At 43.8% G+C, this 24,000-nt stretch overlaps 1 protein-coding gene across 19 annotated transcripts in view; it reads left to right on the top strand.

The window, feature by feature from the left end:
* Nucleotides 1-24,000, top strand: part of MACF1 (microtubule actin crosslinking factor 1) — a 402,996-nt gene that overhangs the window by 311,160 nt on the left and 67,836 nt on the right. For all 19 annotated transcript variants that reach the window (XM_089676708.1, XM_089676721.1, XM_089676720.1 and 16 more), the window contains 3 exons: nucleotides 17,340-17,501; nucleotides 17,866-18,036; nucleotides 18,501-18,667. In XM_089676708.1, coding sequence (XP_089532834.1) covers nucleotides 17,340-17,501; nucleotides 17,866-18,036; nucleotides 18,501-18,667 — 500 coding nt within the window. The remainder of the gene's footprint in view (nucleotides 1-17,339; nucleotides 17,502-17,865; nucleotides 18,037-18,500; nucleotides 18,668-24,000) is intronic.

Genomic DNA, 24,000 nt, shown 5'->3' with positions numbered 1-24,000 from the left:
AATCAGAACTGAAGTTTGAGGAGGATGAACAGAAAATACTCATGGAAGCAGAAGAGGAGTGGGAAGACATAAAGCCTGAAGGTGCTTGTTCTCTAGTGACAGACGGTGCCAGGAACATGTTGTCAGGCAAAGTGAAGGAAATGAGCCCCAATATTCCTGAAAACAGTCTGCCAGATATAAAAGGCTTGACTAGCAATATTGATTCTCTCTCATCCTTTCTTGATGATAAACTATCTTCAGAGTCTAGTCACTGGCCTATTTCAGAAGAATCAAACCAGGAGTACAGCTGCTATTCAGCTGTTAGTGCTGCAAAAATGGCAAGGCGGCGCTACCAAAAACTGGGCAGCTACAGTGATTCAGACACAGACTCTGACCAGTTGTTCCTGGAGCTGGAGCAGCAGTGTCAGGCAGATGATGAGGAATCTGCTGATCTTCAGGAATCCATTTCAGGGTTGGAGGAAAATAATGTAAATGCCATGAATGTACCACATATAATGTCTAGTGATTTGCACAAAACTGCTCGGGATAGCAATAGTCCAGAGCTAGACAGAGTAGAAGAGAACACTTCTCTAACCAAGGATGAATGTATGACCTTTGTTTTCAAGAGTAAGGATCAGTCAGAAGTTGATTGCGTTAGTGAGACTGTTTCCATTGTAGCTGACATGCCTGTCACAAAAACACAGGACTTGATAACAGATTGTGAAGAGGTGGAAGTAAGTACTTGTCCTGCTAATGAAACAGATCAGTGTTCTGACAATAATCCAGAGGAAGCAGTGACCTCTGCTGACACACATCAGGAAGGGGTAAATACTTGTGAAAATTTGCCAGTCCATTTTGCATCTCTGCTGGAAACATCACCTTCTCAACATATATCTTCTAGTAATAATGAAGGTAAACTGAGCACTGAAGCTTCAGAATCAGTGGAGTTAAATTCCCAGGATGCAGTTGATCTCCCTTCAAAGGGTGGGAAGGAGGAGTCATCGGAGCCCCTTCTACAAGTTTGTTACATTGACTCTCACTCACCTGTATGCGATACAGAACCGGATTCATGTTTGGGAAGCTCAGAGCAGCCAGATGAATCTTGGACATGTGAAGCATCCTTTCAGAGCACTGATTTTATCTCCGCAGATTCCTGTGATGATGTTTCAGATGGTGGGGAAATGGTCATCTCTAGCACGGAAGGGTGTAATATACTTCCAGATGTAACAAGTGAAACTTGTATACACAGTATGCAGACTTTCACCTCTGAAGGAGAACTACAAGAATTACAGGAGCATAATGAAATAAGGGATGATGTTGATGAAGCAGTTTGTGAAAACTGTACAAAGAACAATGTACTTATTGACAGTGCTTTTACACATGAAGAGATTAGAATGACAGAACTAAAGGCATTACCTACAGGGGGTTCAGATATAGGTACCATCTGTGATGCTGTAGATAAGGCCATTGTGGAAGGGCTGGTGACCACTTATTTAGACACAAATAATCAGGAATCTTCAGGTACTGAGATAGCTGAAGATTTTCCCTTGGAACCTGGCTTGGTGGAAACCCAAAGGTATTGTTCTCGTACAAATGACACTCCAACATGTGAAGGGGCAGGTTGTCCACTTTACGCCATAAATGAATCACAGTTGTGTGTTTCTACAAATTGCCTATCTGCCTTATCAAATGATGCCATTTCTGAAATGATAGTAAAAGATGAGAATTCTGAAACATTAGTTGGTCTTATTCCAACTTTAGATTCTGGCACTTTGGGGCAGGCAGATGAACATGATGGCTTTACTGGGACTGTAAGTGCCTCCGATCTGACTTTAGTTGAAAACTCTTTAAGAAATTGTGGAGACATTGAAGACTCTGTAGTTCTAGCTTCACAGGACTTCCTTCCATCTGATACTGAGCATCAGGACACTGTGCCCTGCTTAGATCTTCATGAGTCCCATGAAGATTGCTCTGAGTACAGTACAGCATCTGAAAGCACCCCAGACTCCATGTCACCTATACATTATGCAGATTCACAAAATGAGGAGTTTGTACAACCAGGTGAAAATTACTGCAAGGACACCAGCTGCAAAACACTTGCTGAGGATAATCTGTGTGATTCTGAGGCTGTGACAGAGGCACAAATTGTACTTCTTTCTAATCAGAACAATGGCGACCAAGAGCTTGCATCTGAAGGACTGTGTGCATGTGCTCAGTTGTCAGAAGTGAGTGACAGCTGCTCTGTGTCTGTAAACACAACAGACAATGGTCTGCAAGCAGCAGAAGAAGGTGGGGTTTGTATGGCCTTCCAGACTGCTGGCTACTTATCTGAAGATGCAACCTGTACAGATGCCCCCTCTTCACAAGTATGTGAGGATTCTAGCCCTTTGTCTTGTGGCTCAGAAGATGAACCTGCTTCAGATAAAGAGGTAATGGACATATTCCTGACTTTGTATTTTTACAAACATTTTAAAGGTGTCAAGCTGTTTACTTATGCTGTTACTAACATCACACTGACACCACATACATTATGCACATGTGAATGTTTTATTTTTGTGTTTTATGAAAGTAATTTTATGTCCGTATTTTAGTCACGTAGACATCCCAGCAGGCAGGTAGTCAATGCAGATGTCACAGTGGCTGCCGAAATGCTATGTATTTTTCCTTTAATGTGTCAAATGGTTCCATAAGAGTCCTGTGAGTCCTGGATAGGCCTCTGAGTTCTACTTTTTCTGTCCCTGCATTAACAAATATTTGATTGCCTCATGCTTATCAGAACGGTCATTATTTCACCAATCAAGATTTATTTTTTTTATTTCAGGTACTTCTATAGTGCCGTCAATTTACGCAGCACTTTACATGTATATTATACGTTCACATCAGTCCCTAACCCTCAAGGGGTGTACAATCTAAGGTCCCTAACTCACATTCATACATACTAGGGCCAATTTAGACAGGAGCCAATTAACCTACCAGCATGTCTTTGGAGTACCCGGAGGAAACCCACGCAGGCACAGGGAGAACATGCAAACTCCAGGCAGGTGGTGCCGTGGTTGGGATTCAAACCAACGACCCTAGTACTGCCAGGCAGAAGTGCTAACCATTTAGCCACTGTACTGCTAAAATGATAGTTGGATTCTGAACGTTTGTGGATGTGGGACAATGCTTGTAGCGCTTGGCAATGACGTGTGATACATGACCTGCATATGTCATGCAGTGATCCATATTAAAACAGAGCCCAGTATTTACTAAGTTTTAGTGGGCAGGCAATTAAAGGCGAGCCGTGATTGGTTAGTTTAGCTGGCATACTACAACCCATGCACCTTTGCTCATTGAAACTATCTCCTGTGTTGTCTTATAAAAGAGGATAGATCTTGTTGAAGGCTTGATGACTAAAGTTTTCAATTGCCTGAGCCTTCAAGGAATGGATGGGACCCACTGATTACATAACTGCGAGATGACTACATTCCTGATTAGCATACAGTTTGTTCACGCAATGGTTAATTATAGATCACTAGTGCACAGTGCTTTTCATAGCATGATGTAGGCGGAGAGCTCCAGCACATCAAGTACAGAGAAATCTGCTGCTCGAAGAATGTCTAGAAGCAGAATACCTCTGTGTTCTTTAAACAATATCGATAATTCTGTTAGCAGTTGTTCTTCTCAGTAAACATGCAGTAACAAAACCGCTTGCCATTTTGGATTCGGAGACCCAACAGAACCTGAATTTGTGCAAAAAAGGAGGGCCACAAGACTCATTTCAATCTATTATAAAAAGTACTGTGTGACATTGGAGAAATATATTAACATTTCTTCTAGTAAAGGATTTTTCTTTCCTGTAAACAGGTCAATTACCACATATGTTGTGGATAAAGAAGCCTGAATTCTTTACACTTCCTCACTGAATGACAAACGAATTGCTGAAAATAAAGCTAGCATATCCTGAGTGCAGATCTGTGTTCTTGGCACTCAGTTTATTGAAAGTGCTTTTGCTTCTGCGCCAGGCCGTGGTTCCCTGCACTGCTGCGTTCCACAATATTGCTTGCCTCTTTTACCTTTAATGGATATGAGCTAACCGTTACATTGCTCTTATATTTCATGTCTATTCCTGCTTTTTAGATGATATGCTGGCAGCTTTCTCACAAAACTCTCCACTGGTGTGAGTTATTGTTTAAAATTCCTAAAGCTTGAAGTTTATCTAAACAAAAGAACAATGTTTCAGCTCTTCAGTCATTATAGGTTGCTGCAGGGTTTATTTTTTTTGTGCCCTGTGACAAAAACGCACAGAAATTGTAGCACAAAACACAGAAGGTCGCTTTCTCGACTGGGCACCATTCAGAAAACAATTTGCAATGATTAGATGAGCTGAGCAGTGACATCACACTCTCTTCCTTGTCCAGTCACAGAATGCCTTCATCCCTGTCCAGCCGTAGCCTGCCATAGACTTTGACAGGCTGTCCGCAGCAGGGCTGGATGCTGCACCTGTCTCTCCTGGGCTTACTAAAACACTGTGAGGTATGCACTGCTGCGTTGGATGGACGTGTGTGCACAGGGCTTAAAGTATATCTACTATCAAAACTTTTTTATCCTTAAAAAGAAAAAGTGCTGAGGTGTTTGAACTTGTTAGAGTTGTTTTTTTATGTATTTATTTTTGCTTGTTCCCTTAAGGAAGATCCACTCTCTCTTTTTGCATTGGTGGATGTTGTCACTAGGCCTGAGAGTGGGGGAAACTCAATATTTTAAGTGGTCACTAGATCAGAAAAAGAATGTGAATCTTCCCATGGTGACACACTTGTTCAGGGGCTATTACCTCACTTTACAGCGATTTCCTCATATCTTCTGTTTTTTCTGCAGGATAGGAGGTGAAGGGAAATCTCTTATATGGGGCACAGATGGTAAAATAAAAGCTGAAGGGTTTAAAAAAATAAAAATAAAATAAATATATATATATATACACACACACACACACCATATTGCCTAAAGTATTGGGACACCCCTCCAAATCATTGGATTCAGGTGTTCCATTCACCTCCATGGACACAGGTGAATAAAATCGCGCACCTAGGCATGCAGACTTCTTCAGACATTTGTGAAGGGATGGGTCGCTCTCAGGAGCTCAGTGAATTCAAGCATGGTACAGTGATATGTTGCCACCTTTGTAATAAGTGCATCCGTGAAAATTCCTTGCTACCAAATATTCCACGGTCAAATGTTAGTGATATTATAACAAAGTGGAAGCAACTGGGAACAACAGCAACTCAGCTGCAAAAAATGACAGAGCGGGGTCAGCGTATGCTGAGGCGCACAGTGCACAGAAGTCGCCAGCTGTCTGCAGAGTCAGTAGCTAACAATCTCCAAACTTCTTGTGGCCTTCAGATTAGCACAACAACAGTATATGGAGAGGGTTTCCATGGCAGAGCAGCTGCATCCAAGCCTTACATCACCAAGTGCAATGCAATGCATCAGATGCAGAGGTGTAAAGCACGCCGCCACTGAACTCTAGAGCAGTGGAGATGTGTTCTCTGGAGTGACAGATCACACCAAACCCAGACACGTCCATAGGATTGCCAGACAGAGAATTGTGATTCGTCACTTCAGAGAACATGTCTCCAGTGCTCTGAAGTCTAATGGCGGCGTGCTTTACACCACTGCATCCGACACTTTGCATTGCACTTGGTGATGTAAGGCTTGGATGCAGCTGCTTGGCCATGGAAATTCATTCCTGAAGCTCTCTACACACTGTTGTGCTAATCTGAAGGCCACATGAAGTTTGGAGGTCTTTAGCTATTGACTCTACAGACAGTTGGTGACTTCTGTGCACTGTGAGCTTCAGCATGCACTGACCCCACTCTGTCATTTTATGTGGCCTTTCTGGCTGAGTTGCTGTTTTTCCCCGTTGCTTCCACTTTGTTATAATACCACTAACAGTTGACCATGGAATATTTAGTAGGAAGGAAATTTCTCGGATGCACTTATTTCACAGGTGGAAACCTATCACGGTACCATGCTTGAATTTGCTGGGCTCTTGAGAGCGACCCATTCTTTCACAAATGTTTGTAGAAGCAGTCTGCATGCCTAGTTGCTTGATTTTATACACCTGTGACCATGGAGGTGATTGGAACACCTGAATCCAGTGATTTACCCCAATACTTTAAGGTCTGTGATGGATGTTAAATACGTCTTTTCAGACTGTACTAAGGGCTCGTTCACACTTGGCTGTTTTGCCAACGCTTGCCAAACGCCCCTATAGCGTTTGGCAAGCGTTGGTCCGGCGTTTGCGGAGCGTTTTTTAACGCTCGGCAAACGCCACATGCGCGGTTTAGCGGCGGTTGCTAGGCGTTTGGCGAGCGTTAATAACGCCCCACAAACGCCTATAATGCAGTTTGAGTGGTGTTACCGCTCCGCAAACGCCCCGCAACCGCACCGCAAACGCCGGCCGGGCGTTTGCGGAGCGGCACCATAGACGAGAATAGGAGGCTTCAAAGCCTCCTGACTCGACCAGAGGCGTCCGTTTTGCCGCGACGCAACGCAAACGCTCCCGTTAGAACAGCACCATGTGCTGTAATGTGCAGAATTGGCAGAGGCGTTTGGGAAGCGGTAAAAACGCTTACCAAACGCCTCTCTGCCGCCTGCACACAAGGCTAGTGTGAACGTAGCCTTAAAGCGGAGTTCCAAAGTGTAAAAAATATTTTAAAAAACCTGTAGCTGCTGACTTTTTAAAAAAACAGACACTCCCTGTCCCTCTATCCAGCAGTGTTCTCACCACAGCCACAATCGTGGCTGTCCTCTCTCCCCGGCATCTTAAGTGTGGGTCTCCAGCTGTGACAGCTTGCGGCTTTACAGCCGGGTGCCCACTGCACATGCACAAGTAGCGCTGCACTGTGAATGGTCCCATAGTCTTCTGGGGCCTGTCACATGTCCCAGAAGACTTCGAGGAGGGGGGGGGGGGGGGGGGAGTAAAACTTCCGCTTCCAATCGCCTAGGTGATCACAGCAGAAGTGGGAACCTGTCAAAATCGGGTTCCCACACGCCAAATGTGCTAGTTCTTAAATGGGAGCAGGGGACAAGGTCTCAAAGCAGAACTTCCCCTTTTGGGCGGAGCTCCGCTTTAATTCTGCAGTTTCTTTTAAATGCTGGTACAATAGAGAAATCAGAGGTGTATTTTTTTTTTTTTTTTTATCTTAAATTTGAGCTAATTGCTCTCAGCCTTGAATTTGTAGCATGAGGCCTAGAAGGCACACTTCACACAGAGCCTGCTCTGATTCATAGAAAACACAATCCTGTTCTGCCGCCTCTTTTATAAAGTACCTATATGTCTACTTGAACTGTCCTCTCACACCTTTAAGTGCATTTGCATGCATTTTTATGTGCAATGCTTTGCAGTTTAAGCATTAATGTGTGTTGTGGTGGTGCTTTTATTCAGTACAGAAAAATGCAGGTCATTGGATATGGTATGAACGAGCCTTATACACAGCTTTGCCTTTATGTGTGGAAGAAACACTTGCTGGAAACTAACCATAAATTCAGCAAGTGGGGTTAAAAAATGCGTAGATGTGAACTATGTAACAGAACAGGCATCAGCTGTGGAGCAAATGTTCCCTATGTTTGGCACCAGTTAGTTGATAGTTAACATAGGTTGTAATAAAGATGGGATGCAGGTCCCAGAACTTTTTACGTCTTGATTGTGCAGAGGAATGTAAGTTATAACAATCCTGTATGCAGGTTTCAGACATTACCTACATGCACTTGTATTTGAAGATTACATTCATTCAAGTTTAATTTGTCTGCATTGGTTAAAAAGATTAAGCCCATTGCTGGTGGAGCTCATTATGGGTAAGGGATTAAATATTATCTAACATGGTAAAGAGATGCCACCAGACAGTTTTTATTTGTCACATGCAAAATAGAAATGTTTTAAAGCTACCACAGGACTCCTTCCTTATGTTTCCACTTTTGTCATTGTGCAGTTTGTACTATAGTTGTCATTGGTTATGTTAAGATGGACAATCAAAATGGAGTCAGATTGTCATCTATGCATATATGAATTGTTCTATCTCTTCTCTCCTGGGATGGTACAGAGAAATCGGCTTTCAGGTTTAAGTCCTCATGCACACTTGATGTTTTTACAGCGGCTGTTTTTGGCTTTTGAGGTTTTTTTCTACAGCTAATAAACCCCCCAGCATGTTATCCTATGTGTCCATGCACACATAGACTAATCAACGTTTTTAGGCTGGGAAAAAAAAAAACAGGACTAGTGGGTTTCTAGCGGAGTTTTTTTTAGCTTTAAAAACGCTCTAACATGGTAAAACGCCGCAAACCGGCGTTTTGGACTTTTTTTGGACCAAAAAAAATTTTTTTTTTTTTTGGTTAAAAAAAAATGCTAAAAAACCAAACGTGGGAAAACGCCGCTGATTGCAGCAAAACAATAATGCAAAAGCGCAAAAAAAATCTGAAAAACTCACATTTTTAAAGTGACTTTACACGGCTCACGTTACCAACGTTATCAAAATGCTCAGTGTGCATGGAGCCTTATTGTCAAACCTTCAAGCTCTGTTCACACTATGTGGGCTGGGTGTCAGTGCAGGAATTTACAAGACGTGAAGGTCTGCCATTCATTTAGAATGACGCCCCCACACATCTCAGCCTGCAGTGCGGGTGCAAGAACTGCAAGGAAACCACACTGTCAAAAGACCATGCTGTTCCCCTGCATCCACGTTTTGTGAAAGGTGCATGCACCTTTTTTATGCAAGAAATGGGGGCACAGCAGCCCATTCAAATGAATGCGCTTCCGTGCCCTAGCAGACACGGATCGCACGGCCTGCAATAGTGTAAACTGAGCCGAATTGAAGAAGCTGAAGTTAGAAGCTGATTGGCAACCATGCACAACTGCACCAGATTCCAGATTGCACCCGTTTTTGTAAATACCCCCTCTTGCATTCCATGCTAGCCATGGCTGCAAAAAGCATACCTGCACATGTGCACTGATATACCCAGTAAAACATGCACTATGGCTTTTTATGGGAACTGTTTTTACAGCTTTTTTTTTGTTAATAGCAGTATGCAATTAATGCAGTTTTATTCTTAGATGAGTTGCACATATAAAATTCCCAACAGCAGTCAGTAAAACCCACCTAAATGCAGCCTTGCAATATGAATTCTTGCAATATGGATAATCTCATAGCACAGTAGCTAAATGGTTAGCACTTCCGCCTGGCAGTACTAGGGTCACTGGTTTGAATCTCAACCACGGTACCACTTTCCTGGAGTTTGCATGTTCTCTCTGTGCGTGTGTGGGTTTCCTCCGGGTACTCCAGTTTCCTCCCACACTCTGAAGACAAGCTGGTAAGTTAATTGGCTCCTGTCTAAATTGGCCCTAGTATGTATGTGCATTTATGAATGTGAGTTAAGGACCTTAGATTGTCTTAGATTGTATGTTCCTTGAGGGTTAGGGACTGATGTGGATATATATGTATGTATATGTATGCAAAAGGCCGTGTAAATTGACAGCGCTATAGAAGTACCTGAAATAAATAAACTAAAATATTAGCGAGACACTGTTGCTTAAATGTGCAAGGAAATGCCACTGACAGTTTTTTGTTTTGTTTTTTTTTTTAATATCCTTACCATGTCTGCTATAAGTATTCTATAATCAGCAATGGGTAAATCCCATCACCTATATTAGGATGAGATGATCACCCAATCATTTTATTTAATTGATTCTGTAAAAAACCTGTTAAATTGCACAATAATTTTTTCATATGTACTGCTTACGACATTACAGAATTCTAAATCTGTCCATATAGATGTACAATAGCAAAACTATAAATTGGCACGTACAAAACTCTATCCAATGCCTGTAGTGTCACCACAAAGCTTCCACGCTCTGCATGTCCTATAAATAACGTGCATTCGTTGGTTTTCTAGAAGGCAAGCACTTTGTGATTCATTGTATCATGGGGGACGTGAAAGTTCCCTATGGAGTGGCTTACATATTGGCCAGAGAAAACAGGGATGTCATTGCAGGCTTGATTAATTATATAAATAATAGCTCGTGTTGAAATAAAAACATTAAAAAGTGAACATTGTCTGGTATTGCAATCTCCTTCACTTTGAAATGTTACATCCAGACAAAAATGACAGCAAATTTCCTTTGCTGCATGGGGAAGTGATATTGAAGGCTTTCTTCCTTTTTTTTTTTTCTTTTATATAACAAACATGTTATACTTACCTGCTCTGTGCTATGGGTTTGTAAAAAGCAGCCCCGATCCTCCCTTTCTTGCCTATGAGCTTCTGCTTTGTGTGTCCATTCACACATGGAGCGTGGCTTGGCCGCCCCCACTCTCTTCATTTGCTCACTGGATGAGATTGACAGTAGCAGGAGTCAGTTGCTACTGTTGCTGTCTCAGCCAGTGATAAGTGAGAGACCCAGGAGAGCCGAGACTCTTGTGCACATTGCTGATCAGGAAGGGTTCAGGTAAATTTTAGGGGGACTGGGGGGCTGCAGCACACAGAAGGTTTTTTTACCTTCATGCATAGACTGCATGAAAGTAAAAAACCTTGAGCCTTTACAATCACTTTTACCTCCTGTACAATTTCAGGACTGTGCTCTGTCCACGTCTTAATTCATAATGAAGAGGATGATAGGGAGTTGTATCTAGACCAGTAGTGGTCAAGTCTAAAATTACAGAGGGCTTCAAGTGCGACCCCCAACACTTCCAGACTGCCTGCCTCACAATAGCAGCCCATTTTTGCACCTGAACACCCAAAACTTTGGTCTTTCTGCATTTTTTGCAGTGTATCCCCAATGCACACTGAAGAAGTTGGAGTACAATAACCCCCAGCTTTGGTGTCAGTGAACACAATAATAACCCCCAAGATTGATGTCAGTGGATGTGATAATAACCCCCAACGTTGCTGTTAATGGACATAACCACCAACATTGATTTAAGTGGACACAATAATAAGCCCCAACATTGGTGTCGGTGAACACAATAACAAAACCCCAACATTGGTGTCAGTGGATGTGATAACTCAGAACATTGCTGTTAATGAAGGTAATAACCCCCTACATTGGTTTAGGTGGACACAATAATAACCCCCAACATTGGTGTAGGCGCTGTCAGTAATAACCCCCAACACTGGTATCAGCGGAATCCGTAATAACCCCCAGCATGGATGTCTGTGAAGACAATAAAAACCCTAGACATTGGTGGATATTGCAGAGAAAAGTTAACCCCTCTATCTGCATTGATGATGATGGCAGTGAAAGTTAACCCCCATCCCCAGTGAAAGTGCTGGTGGTGTTAAACACATGCCCTCCCTCCCCCCCCCCCTCCGTCCTTCCTCCCTGTATTGGTGGTCATGGCAATGAAAGCATTAATGGCCCCCCCATCCGATGCCTTTAGTGTTTACTTGTACTGTGGGTGGAGATAACTCACAGTACAATTTCTTTCTTGCACTATCAGTGCTGGAGCGCACAGAGCATCCCGGTGCACTCGCCTGACTATGTGGTGCCCAACATCCTGCGGGCTGTGTGTTGGGCACTAGGGATCTAGAAACATTTAGTTTATATTGGTGTCAATTCACTAAGAGATGAATTTTTGAGTTAAAGTAACTCATTCGCTATTTATCTCAAAAGTAGTCAATTTACTTAAAAAAAAAAAAAAAAAAAAAGTATTATTTACTAAATGCATTAAATATTTCTGTTTTGAGATATTTATGACTTCAATTTTGCGTTATTTTTTGTTTTTCACAAAATGTTTTTTTTAAAGATTAAGTTCACGTTTCGTAACATGTTAGGTTTAAACTGGCCCCCACTCCCCCCCAATCCCTGCTTTGATAGCTAGCAGGGGATCTTCTCCCTCCTCGCAAGCTGTCAAATTATTTTAAAAAATGTGGCCGTGTGGGGCTCTGCCCACCCAACCGCATCACTTATTCACAGTCAGCTGTGAATGAGAGACTACAATTCCCGACAGCCTTGACGGCTGTCAGCTTGTCCTCAATGAACTACCATGGAGCTTCACAGTTCATTCATTCATTCTTGTCAGAATATCCGCTTGCTCGTACATCCCGCATGGCAAGCAGATATTCCGACAGGTCTACAGGGGACCTGCATGGCATCAGTGATCTACTGATCGCTGGTGCAATGCTTTCCAGGCTCCTGTAGACAAAAATAATAAATGCACATTTTTTTACCTTCAAAAGAAAGTGTATTTATTATTTTTTTCTGAAAGGTGAACTTATCCTTTAAACTCTAACACTGCACCAGAGGAAGATAGCTCTGTAAATAAATGGACACAGAAAAATGAAACTGTAAAAACATTCCAGTGTGTTTTCATTCACAGAACAATCTCCTTCTGCTGAAGTGTTACACATTATTTACATTCCTGAGCTCAGGGCAGAACATTTCTACCCTGATACATTGTATACTTTTAATTTACTGGCCAGAGCCCAGTTCACTTCATTGGTATTTTGTACATTGCTAAAAAACAGACTGGCTGCTGCCAGGTGATAAATAACAATGTGTGTGTTCTTTAGTTAATTGACTTTAAAGAGGAGTTTCCCAGCCAAAAATTAAAAGTCAGCAGCTGCAAATTCTGTAGCTGCTGACTTTTAATATTAGGGCACATACCTGTCCAGAGATCCAGAGATGTCCTCTCCCAGAGCTGATTCTTCAGTCAGCTGTAGGGTGCTGGTGCCGCCATCTTGATTAATGGAAATTGGTAGTGAAGGCTTGCGCTGCACTTTGTGAATGGGCCGCAGTTCTCTGGTACCAGGTACCCGCTCCCCCCAAAAAAGTGCCAAACGTGGCAGCAGAGGGGGGTGGGTTTCGGTTTTCAGCCAAGTGCATTTTGAATTTTCATTTTCGCCACCAGAATTTTCATTTCGGTGCACCACTAATAAATTCAGATCATATATTGCATGGCAGCGTAGCGATACCGAAATATCACTATCCTAATGACATTTTTCAGCATACTCCTAATTTATCTTCTTTTCTCTTTGTATGGATACTGTGTCTGCATGAAGTGAAATAAGTGTGAAGAACTCCAGTCTAAATAAATTTTTTTTTTCTCTTTTATAGTGTATTATAGCAGAGTTTGGATTTCTAAACATATCCTCTTAACCATTTTTCTTATTGAAGCAGGAAGAGCTGCTGATATGCAGCTTTACGTGTCTTTTAAAACTCGTAGAATAATGAATTGTCTGTGCCTACTTTGTGTTAAAGGGGATCTTTAGCAAGAAAAATACATTGCTGACCTTCTTCTGAAAAATGGTAGTTGCCTGGCTGCCTTTGGCTCTAATACTGTTTTGAGTTATTGACCCATAAGAGGCATACAGCTAGTATAGATAGATCAGTGGTGTCCCGAGGCAGGTGCGGTCCGCACTGGAGGACACCGACCGCATGGATCTTACGATCTTACCGATCTTACCTTTTCTTGGAGCCGGTCTGGTGTCATCCCGTATAGGTTGCATGTCGACGATTCTGCCGGGATCGTTGGCATGCAACGTATACGGGGTGACACCGGTGTAGCGGCAAGATGTCTCCCATGTAGATATGTCCCCCTGAAGCAACTGCGCATGTCCCGGTTTCAACCGGGACACATCTACGTGGGAGACACATCTTGCAACTACACCGCACTCGCTCCAAGAAAAGGTAAGTTGTAAAGAAAGTCGGTGATCCCCGCAGGATGGATCGGATCTGCGGATTGAGCGTAATGGATCGGAGTCCAATCCATTATGCTCAATCCGTAGATCCAATCTATTCTGTGGGGATCGTCAGAGGGGGTTTTACTGCACCAGGTGACACCAACCCTAGGGACGCCTCTGAGATGGATACATCTTCGTGCAGAACGTGCAGAAATCTCTTGTCATCATAGTGACTCGAAAAAACAACTAGACCAGGATTGCCTACTCAGGGCTGGTTGCTGGACTTAGCTAAAGACTAGTACACATGATCAGAAAATTGTACGAAAAATACCTCTTTCGACGCAATCTTGCGATAATCTGATCGTTGGCACACACCTTTCATCCGAAATTATTCAAAGGGACAAGCATGAACATTTTTCTCATATGATACTAGATCGTATGTTTTTCGTTTAAACAGTACAGTTTTCGTTCGAAAATACAATACATTACATCACAAATTTTATTCTATTATAAAAGAATTTTTGTAACCTCTTCACTTTCGATATGAGACTAGCAAGCAAAAAAAAAAAAAGACTATCATTCGATATTCTCATCGTGTGTAAGGGGTTCAAAGGCTACATCAGGCAATGTATCCTATAGCAATCTGGTAAACTGGTGCATAATCTATTATCAGTAATATTTTGAATGAACAGGTTTTCTGTTTTTTGACACACCATCCTTAAAATAAAATCTGTTGCATATAGAGAGAATATTGGGCTGCTTTATATCTTGAGCCAAGATAAATGAGAGAGTAGCTTGCCATTGCTTTGAATTTTCAAAGCCCTAGTGTCTTTCACAGTGACTGTTTTTTGTTTTTTGGTGTTGTCTACAGGAGTGTGGACATCTTTGAAAAAACTACTTGTCCAGGGAATAAATTGGTGCCCCAATCTACTTGTCCCTCATGACAATCTACTTGTTCAGATAAAGAAAAATTTTTTTTTACCAAAACTGTATTTAAATCGGAGGTGATATTAGGAATGTCTGGGGTTTTTAAAAACAAAAGGGGCTTTATGGCGACTTTACGTTTAATATTTTTAACATTGCGCTGTTTATCTCCTCCTGCCTCTTTCCAGCACTGCACCCAGGGACTAGCAGGGAGGGGAGAGACCTTGCAGTGTAATGAGCACCGATTGGCTGCTCCTCAGGAAAGGGTGGGTCAGGGCTTATCCTTTATCCCTTTCGCTGCCAGAGCCCTTTTTGCATTTTTTGCACAAGTTTAAAAAAATAATTTTAGGCCTGAAGATTACATAAAACCCCCTAACATTATGTATTTTCTGAAATCAGAGGCCCTAGAGAATAAAATAGTGGTAGTTCCAATTTCCATGTTGCATGATATTACTGCAAAATTTCAGTAAAAGCTACTAGTAAGTTAATTTTAGGGCACAAAAAAGCAATAAATTACCGTATTTATTTGTAAAATATAAAAGATGAGGATATTTTCTATAGGTCGACACATTTAAAGCCCCTTATAGGTCACCAGTTTAGCATTACAGAGGAGGTCTGGTGCTAGAATTATTGCTCTTATTCTGGCATGCGAAGCGATATGTAACGTGTATCGCAATCGACGTTTTCATGCGTAGGCGCCCCAGCATGTGCTTTTACGTTTGTACTTTTACTTTGGCTTTTTTTTTTTTTTTCTTCACATAGGGGACAAAGACCTCTATGTGGTGATTGTTTTGTGACAGGTTCTCTCTAAAAGACCCTGCATGTTTCCACTGTATGTGATGCAGTGCACATTGCATTCTTTCCCGGCTTCCATGGCCGGGAATCTCTCAATGGGCATCCGTAAGTGACATTATAACATCACTTCCGGGTTAGGACAAGAAGGGGAGGGGAGCCGGTGGCGGTAAGTCTGTCCCGGGCCCGCAAATGGGTAATCTGAACCCGGGAGACCTCACGGGGGGGGAAGGGGGCTTGGTGGAGAGGCTGGCACTGTGTGGAGGCAATTGGGCGGTAGCACTGCCGCCCTAATGCTTTCACCTGACAGGTGAGCCCGCTGTTTGCCTGCAGCAGGGCTAACGGTAGAAAAAGAAGTAGTTCCAGGCGTCGCCAGGTAGTCTATGTCCCAGGCGTTGGGGCGATAGGAATCGAACATACCTGGTCTAGATTAGGGTGTCAGTCTCAATTGCATTGTGGACCGCATTAGCATTACGTTGCTCCCAAAAGGCCAGTTGTATCTTTAATACTGTATATATATATCCAGGGATGTTTTTTTACTTAGAGAATAGGTGCAGGAAATCAACCACACCCCGCCGTCTAACAGCATCGAACGGTGGATGTGGCCAAATTGCAATAACAGTGGGAGGATCTTAAAAGGATAATAAATACCAGGAGTGCGCTATGTGCAGAGTTCAGGGATGTGCGCGCGCTATGCGCTGAGTGCATAGTTCAGGGGTGGGCTATGTACATAGTGCAGAGTTCAGGGGTGCGCTACGTACATTAGTGCAGGGTTCAGGAGTGCGCTACTATGTACATTAGTGCAGGGTTCAGGGGTGCACTATGTACATTAGTGCAGGGTTCAAGGGTGCGCTACGTACATTAGTGCAGGGTTCAGGAGTGCGCTACTATGTACATTAGTGCAGGGTTCAGGAGTGCGCTACTATGTACATTAGTGCAGGGTTCAGGGGTGCACTGTGTACATAGTGCAGGGTTCAGGGGTGCACTATGTACATAGTGCAGGGTTCAGGGGTGCACTGTGTACATAGTGCAGGGTTCAGGGGTGCACTATGTACATAGTGCAGGGTTCAGGGGTGCACTATGTACATTAGTGCAGGGTTCAGGGTTGCATTGTGTACATAGTGCAGGGTTCAGGGGTGCACTGTGTACATAGTGCAGGGTTCAGGGGTGCACTATGTACATAGTGCAGGGTTCAGGGGTGCACTATGTACATTAGTGCAGGGTTCAGGGTTGCATTGTGTACATAGTGCAGGGTTCAGGGGTGCGCTACATACAGAGTGCAGGGTTTAGCGGTGTGCTATGCACAATGTGCGGGGTTCAGCTCTCTTTCACAGGCTGTCCACATCTCACTTCCTCCCCTCCTTGGCTCTGACCTCTGCGCCACTCTCCCCCATCTCGAACCTCTGCACACATCTTCCACAGCCTTCATCTCCTCCCTCCCCCAAAAAAAGCTTCTTTACATCTCACCTACCCAGCTAGACCCTAGCACCACCTGGCAGTGTAGGCAGCTTTACCTCTCTCCCCCATTGGTCAGCATCTATGCACCTGGACACACATGGGGATCACAGTGCAACGTACCACATGATGCCCCATCCCACACTGCACCTGCATCTCGTTTGTCCCTGTTGTAAGTGCAGGGCAAGCAGGGATCTGTGAGGGCTGCTGAGAGGAAAGCTTTCCTTTTTAAACACAGTAGGCTCAGTGGTGAGCGAAGAGTGAGAGCCAGAGGTGGTGGAACAAAGTTCTGCCTGGAAAAAAGCCTTGGTTGCAAAGGCCACATGAAATGGCCTGGCGGTTGGATTTGGCCATGGGCCTTGTGTTTGACACGTGGTGAAGATAGGTTGAATCTTCTTTCTGATGGTTTTTTTCCCGTGTTGCAGCCAAATATTGCTATTTTAGAAATGGGTTTTTGCATTGTTGGTCTTGTAAACCATATCTGAGCGGGACCATTCACAGTTGCAGTTCTATGTCACTTAGTTTATTTTTGTTTTTTTAAGGTTTTTCAAAAGGAAAAGGTGGATTCTCTTCAGCTGAAGCTGCAGCAAGTGAATGGCCTTGGCCAGGGTCTGATTCAAAGTGCAGACAAAAACTGTGATGTACATGGATTAGAACATGACACTGAAGAACTAAATGCCAGATGGAACACACTAAACAAAAAGGTGAGCATATATGCACTGTGTGCTTGTGGCATTGCTGTTGTGTGAATCAGCAGGAGGAAGATGAAAAATGCAAGCAGCACATAATATTTCTCTGTTCTGACAGCCGATGTTAGCAGAAGTATAGTTGACACCTTATATTGCACAGAGATGTTGTGGGAGGATTTAGATTTAATTTCCAGTGAGATAGACAGTGTGTGGGTGTTAGAGATGAGACCATCTGACTTGTACAGCTTGAGACTGCTTTTCCAAGTCGACTGCTAAATCACATTCATGTATGAAAAATGTTAAACCCCTTTTTCACTCTCTACCTCATCATCTGTTATTGCTGTTTATCTGTGAGTAATATGATAATAATTTTATACAGGTGGCAGAGAGGGTGACACAGCTGCAGGAGGCCCTGCTACATTGTGGGAAGTTTCAGGATGCTTTGGAACCTCTGCTTAGTTGGCTCACTGACACAGAAGACCTGATTGCCAACCAGAAACCACCATCTGCAGAGTACAAAGTGGTGAAAGCTCAAATCCAAGAGCAAAAGGTAAATACCTAAATACTGTCAAGCTCACACACCTAAAAAGCTGCTGGTAATGTATAGCATTTATTACATTTTAATAATCAAAAATAGTTTGATTCACACAGACAAAATTGAAATTGTACCCTCCAGTGGAATAATTTTTATAGGGCCTGATTTGGCAGCAGTATCCACACATTCTTATGGAACAAGAGTACATGAATAACTGTTTTTACTAACAGTACCTTTTAGCCAAGGGTGGACTGACCATTAGAGCACTTGGGCACTGCCGAGGGCCCAGGGTCAGTAGGGGGTCCCATGAAATGCCCCTTGTACCTTTTTTTATAGACTTTTTTGGGTGTGCTGTGAGTGTGGTCAAGGACACAGGGGCCCCATGATCCCCTATTGCCCAGGGGCCCCATGAGTTGTCAGTCCTCCCCTGCTTTTAACAGTTAACAATCTGATCTCACATTTTGCTTTTCATTTTGTAGCTCCTGCAGCATCTCTTGGAAGACCGAAGGGGTACTGTGGACATGATCCAGGCTGAAGGGGCAAGAATAGCAGAAGGCGCTGACCCTGCTGACAATGAAAAAATAAGCCGTCAGCTAGAAACACTCAAGGAGAGGTGGTCTTCCCTGCTGCAAAAGGCACAAACAAGGTATAGTCACAGTCACTTTGCAGAGCTGCTCAGTACTTATGCAGGTTACTTTTCTTTCGTTTTTCATATTGTGAGATGAGCCTGCTATCCAACCAAAAAAAGCATAAGATATTCTTTATGCTGGCTTCTTTTTTCTTCAAATTGTAGCAAATATATGGTTTATCTCCTCTCAGTTTTAGTTTTTCTCATGTGCTGTATACAGAAAGGTGCCTCCCGGTAATTAAAATGGTATTAAACCCAGACACAAATATTTATTATATTGCAGGTTGTGATGGCTGCATTAGTTTTCTTTTTTAGGCCTTCTTCCCTTTATTTTCATCTGGTGATCCAGCCAAGTATGTCTGTTGTTTTTTTTCCAGCAGAACAAGCGCTCCTGCAAATGTAGCAGTTATAGGGCTGAGACAGATCATTTATGGGCGATCATGACGGTGTTTACAATTATCATCTTTTATCTATTCATGCAAAATGTTTATCCCAAATAATATTGCTGTAACTGCAGTGTGAGAAGCAGTTTGCCTTTCATTTGTTAGTGTATGTAAATCTGCTAGTACATCTAACACTACCCTCCCCCCTAGACAGATTAGTGCTGCTGTCCAAAGGTGCCTCTGTGCTCCTTCATCCAGTGTGGGGGCACTCTACTAGCGGAGATGCGTTTAATGGCCAGATCACCAGGGGAAAAAAACAAAAATAAAACCAAATGCAGCCATTGCAATGTAATTGTAAATGGAATTTGTCATTGTTACTTGTATTTCCCCATTGGCAGTAGCCCATAGTGGGGACCATAGGATGAGTTTATGCTACCCCTGTATGCTAAGTTGTTCATTTAAATTGATATATAATCTTTTTGCCATTTTCAGAATAACAAGCTGTTAGACAATTAAGCCATTTATAAGGTTTTATCACCTGTTGATCCTGTTATTAGGTCCACTTTTTTCTTCTATTTCCTGTAGCAAGGTGACAGTCTGCAGTGAAATAGCCTTGTCTCCATGTGGACAAGGTAGTCTTAGATGGACATATAGTTTTGGATGGATTTTAACCACTTCCCAACAGCCATGCTCATATATGCAGCTTCATGGAAGTGGATCTTTATCCATGGAGCCTCGTATATTTGCCACTGTATTTGTCCTGAGGCCACGCTGCACATTGCACTACCAGCACAGAGCGGGCACAAAGTAGTTGTGATGATTTGTACTGTTTTAAAAACTGTTCAGGCCTTAAGTTTTGTTTTACCCTCCGTCATGAAGGAGGTAAATAAAATACAAATAAAATCCCAATTCCAGGTAGTTTTAACCAGTTACAGCAAAAATGTTCTTTTGGAAAAATGTTTTCAACCATATGCATAAAAGCTGAACATTGCAAATACCCCTGACAGTGTTATATTTTGTTGGTTCTAACTGCTAATTTCTCTTTTGTTCAAAAAGACACAGCGTCTCCTTTTCTTGACCGCAGGGTTATATCACCACCTACAGGAGTGGGACGCTAGGCAGAAAAATAAAACTTGGCACTGCCTATGGGAAGTCCTGGCTGATATAAACCCCCTATTTGCATAGGCAATCCAGTATTTTCTGCCTAGTGCCAGGAGTAGTGGCCTAGTTCCCTGCTGGGACTTCTGGTTCCACATTTTTTTTCCATCTTCTTTATTTTCCTTTTGGGGTTTTCTGCTGGAATCTTCAATCAACAGCTGGGCTGGGCTACAAGCTGGATAAACAAGATCCAGTGGTCTCCCCAGTCTGGTCAATGAGTGCATGCAGACCTTTAGCTAAGCGTTGGGTCAGCCACAACAGGCCCCATCCTGGACAGGGGAAAGCCAGTGAGTTAAATGCCTCGTGGGAAAATGTATGACCAGGCGCCTATCATCTACATCACAGTGCTACCCCTGGCCGACAGCCCCCCACTTTGGTGGAGTGGAGGATCTGTCATGGGAGCTTTACTTGCAAGCTCCAATTGGACTGGTAAGTACACTGGACTAAATGACAATGCACGCCGTGATGGGTGAAGGTTGCTGCCTGACGGAGAAACAAAAAGCTCTAAATAGACAGGAAAAGGTGAGGTGTTGTGACTGTGAGTTTCCACCAAGGGGAGTGCTCGCAAGCGTTCCCAACATGTGCTTGCTCTTTGTTTTTAGCCACTAGAGGGAGTACACCCGGTGCACGCACGCATGTGCAGTAGCAGCCAGAAACAGAAGTTTGCCATATTTGTATATCTGGAGGCCAGGATACACGTGGGCTGCTCTGCTGTTGGGAATCTCCTGTGGCCGGGACACAGAGTGGGCTATTCAGTAGGGGCATGTGAGTACTCCCCAGAGGTGGAAGCGTGGACCAGTCAGTCAGGAGCCGCCCTAGGTGGCTCATTAGGCAGCATTTGCATTGTGTTGTGTTTTTTCAGCACACTGCTTGCATAGCTGTATCATTGAGATCTGTGTTACTAGTGGAGGTGCACAGATTTGCACTATCTGATGTAATGTCTTCCAGAAAGCGGAGTGGGGGAGGTGCAGCAGGAAAGGGCATTAATGTACCACCAACAGGTCCTGATGAACCTAGCCAAATGTCTGTTGTAATATCCTCTCCTGACAGGCCAGAAACGACTGAGCAGTCTGAGCCACTGCATCTATCTGTCATTGTGGCTACTACTGGGGCTCCTGCCTCAGCATATGTAACCAAGGATGATCTTGCTTTAGCCTTACCAGGTTTAAATAAGATCGCTGGGATGATTGCTTCAGTTTCTTAGGGGACTAAGAAGTGAGGATAGATCCCCGTAGGGGCGGACTGACCATTTGGCAACTCGGGCACTGCCCGAGGGCCCGGGGTCAGTAGGGGGCCCCATGAGATGACCCTGGTACCTTTTTCATAGGCTTTTTTGAGTTTGGGCAAGGACACACGGGCCCCATGATCCCCTATTGCCCAGGGACCCCATGAGTTGTCAGTCCGCCCCTGGATCCCCGTCACTAGAACCACCAATCCTGGAGCAGGAATGGGCGGAGCCTGAGGATGAGGAAGAGCTGGAGGAAGGTCAAGCAGTAGAATTTTTGTGTATGGAGTCACAGCCTGAGGAGAAGCAGGTGGTCTCTGCCTCCCAGTCTCAGAGATTTTTAGTCCAAGACCTCACTGATATGGTACAATCTGGATTCAGGCTATCTTCGATAGAAACCTCTGAGGTTACTTATTCTTCTCTGGGCTCTTTGAAGCTTTCACAGAGTACTCAGGCCTTTCTGGTGCATCCTGTTCTGGAGCAAATTATGTATGCTGACTGGGATCACCCAGATAGGATTTTTGTTCCACCAAAAAGGTTTTCTGTTTTGTACCCCATGGAACAAAAATTTAAGAAATGTGGGTTGCCTGTAGTGGATGCAGCTGTTTCATCCCTGAATAAATCTTTAACATGTCCTTTGGATAATGTCCAGGTTTTCAAGGACCCAGCGGATAAGAAGCTGGAGTCTCTCCTTAAGGCCTCCTTCTCCCTGGCAGGTTCTGCCATACAGCCAACTGTGGAAGCGGTTGGCATTTACCAGAGTCTTTCTGACTGTCAAGCAGCAGATTGGAAGACCATCAGTGCAGGAGGAATGCTCGGCCGAGGATTTGGAGGATATTCCGCGTGCTTTGTGTTTCGCGTTTGTTGCTCTTAAGGATTCAGTTCAGCCAATTTCACGTTTTCCCTTTCATGGGGAACGGCTCTTTGGGGAAGATTTGGACAAATAAATCCAAAAGATTTCAGGGCGTAAAAGAACTCTTCCCTCTAAGAGGAAATCCAAACACCCTTCTTTTAAGGTGTCAGGGGCTTTGGTTGCTGGGCCCTTGTCTACCGGGCAGTCGTTTCACCACACACAGGTGCCAGCCTCCAGAGGTAGATCTCAGAATCAATACCCAATGAGGCCCTGAGCGCAAAAGTCGTGTATGACAGATCCAAAGTCCACCTCCTTATGAAGGGGTGCCTCCAATTGTTTGGGTGGGGGGGAAGGCTTTTGAATTTTGTGGCCACAGGAAGGGTCTGGTATGCAGACATAGTGAAGATGGCAGTAGACAGACCGTGGGCCCTGCCGTATCTGCCTGTTGTCTCAAGGTCCTATATTGCACCCAGCTTAACGGTCGCTAAATTGATGGCGTGGCTATTGAAACACAGATCCTGAAGGATAGAGGAGTGTCGGATTCTGTCATCCCCATCATGTTGGGTGCTAGAAAGGTAGTTTCTAGGAGCATTTATTACAGAACCTGGAAGGTTTATATTGCCTGGTGTGAGGTAATGCCACAAATGGCAACCAAGAAAGTATGTGATTGGCAGGATTCAGTTGTTTCTTCAAACAGCATTGCAGAAGAATTTGTGTGTTGGTACCATTAAGGGCCAGGTTTCAGCATTAGCTATTTTTTTTTTCCAGAGCCCCATTGCTACTCACTCTTTGGTCTTCACTTTTTTTATGCATATTGCTCCTCCTGTCAGGTTGCCTTTGTGTCCTTGGGACCCTAACTTGGTTTTGAAGGTTTTGCAAAAGCCACCATTTGAACCTATTGGAGAGATTCCACTGGTCCTGTTGACTCGTTAGGTGTTGTTTCTAGTTTTGCCTTCATCCTTTCCTAGGCCTCAGTCAGCAAGAGAAAGATCTCTGCATACCTTGGATGTGGTGCGTGCTGTAAGGTTCCTCCTGAAGGCAATCGCACAGGTCAGGAGGTCAGATGCTCTTTTTGTGCTGCCAGAGGGGCCTAGGAAGGGGCAGGCGGCATCCAAGGTGACTATTTCTCATTGGATCTGCCAATTAATCATTCAAGCCTATGGTTAGAAAGATAAAGTCCCACTTGTTCGGGTGAAGGCACACTCCACCAGGACTGTGGGGGCATCTTGGGCAATCAGGCGTCAGTGGCTCAGGTTTGCAAAGCCACTACATGATCTTAGGTTCACACATTCACAAGATTCTACCAGGTGGATGTCAGAGCCGCATTTTTTTGCAAGAGAGCATTGCACCAGCGATCAGTAGATGACTGTACGAGCAAGCAGATATACTGACAGGAAGCTTCATTGAAATACCACAACACTCCACAGTGCCGTGGTAGTTCATTGAAAACTGCAAGCCCACAGCTGCTGAGGCTGTTGGGACTTGTAGGCACTCATTCACAGAACACTGTGAATGAGTGATGCGGCCGTATGAACTGAGCCCCACACGGCCATGATCTTTTCAAAAGTGACCGATAAATACGGGGAGAAGGAGGCGGGGTGCGGTGGGGGCTGCTGCGGTTATGGGGACATGTTACATGTTCCACCCTAAAAACGGGTGGAACATGTAACATGTTCCAAAGGTAAACTTATCCTTTAGTGTGTGTGTGCATTAATCTTTCTCTAATGTGGCC

The sequence above is a fragment of the Staurois parvus genome, unplaced genomic scaffold, assembly GCF_062004578.1.
Source record: "Staurois parvus isolate SC_StPar_1 unplaced genomic scaffold, SC_StPar_1.0 ptg000172l, whole genome shotgun sequence".
Lineage (NCBI taxonomy): Eukaryota > Metazoa > Chordata > Amphibia > Anura > Ranidae > Staurois > Staurois parvus.
This window is presented reverse-complemented; position numbering and strand designations above follow the sequence as displayed.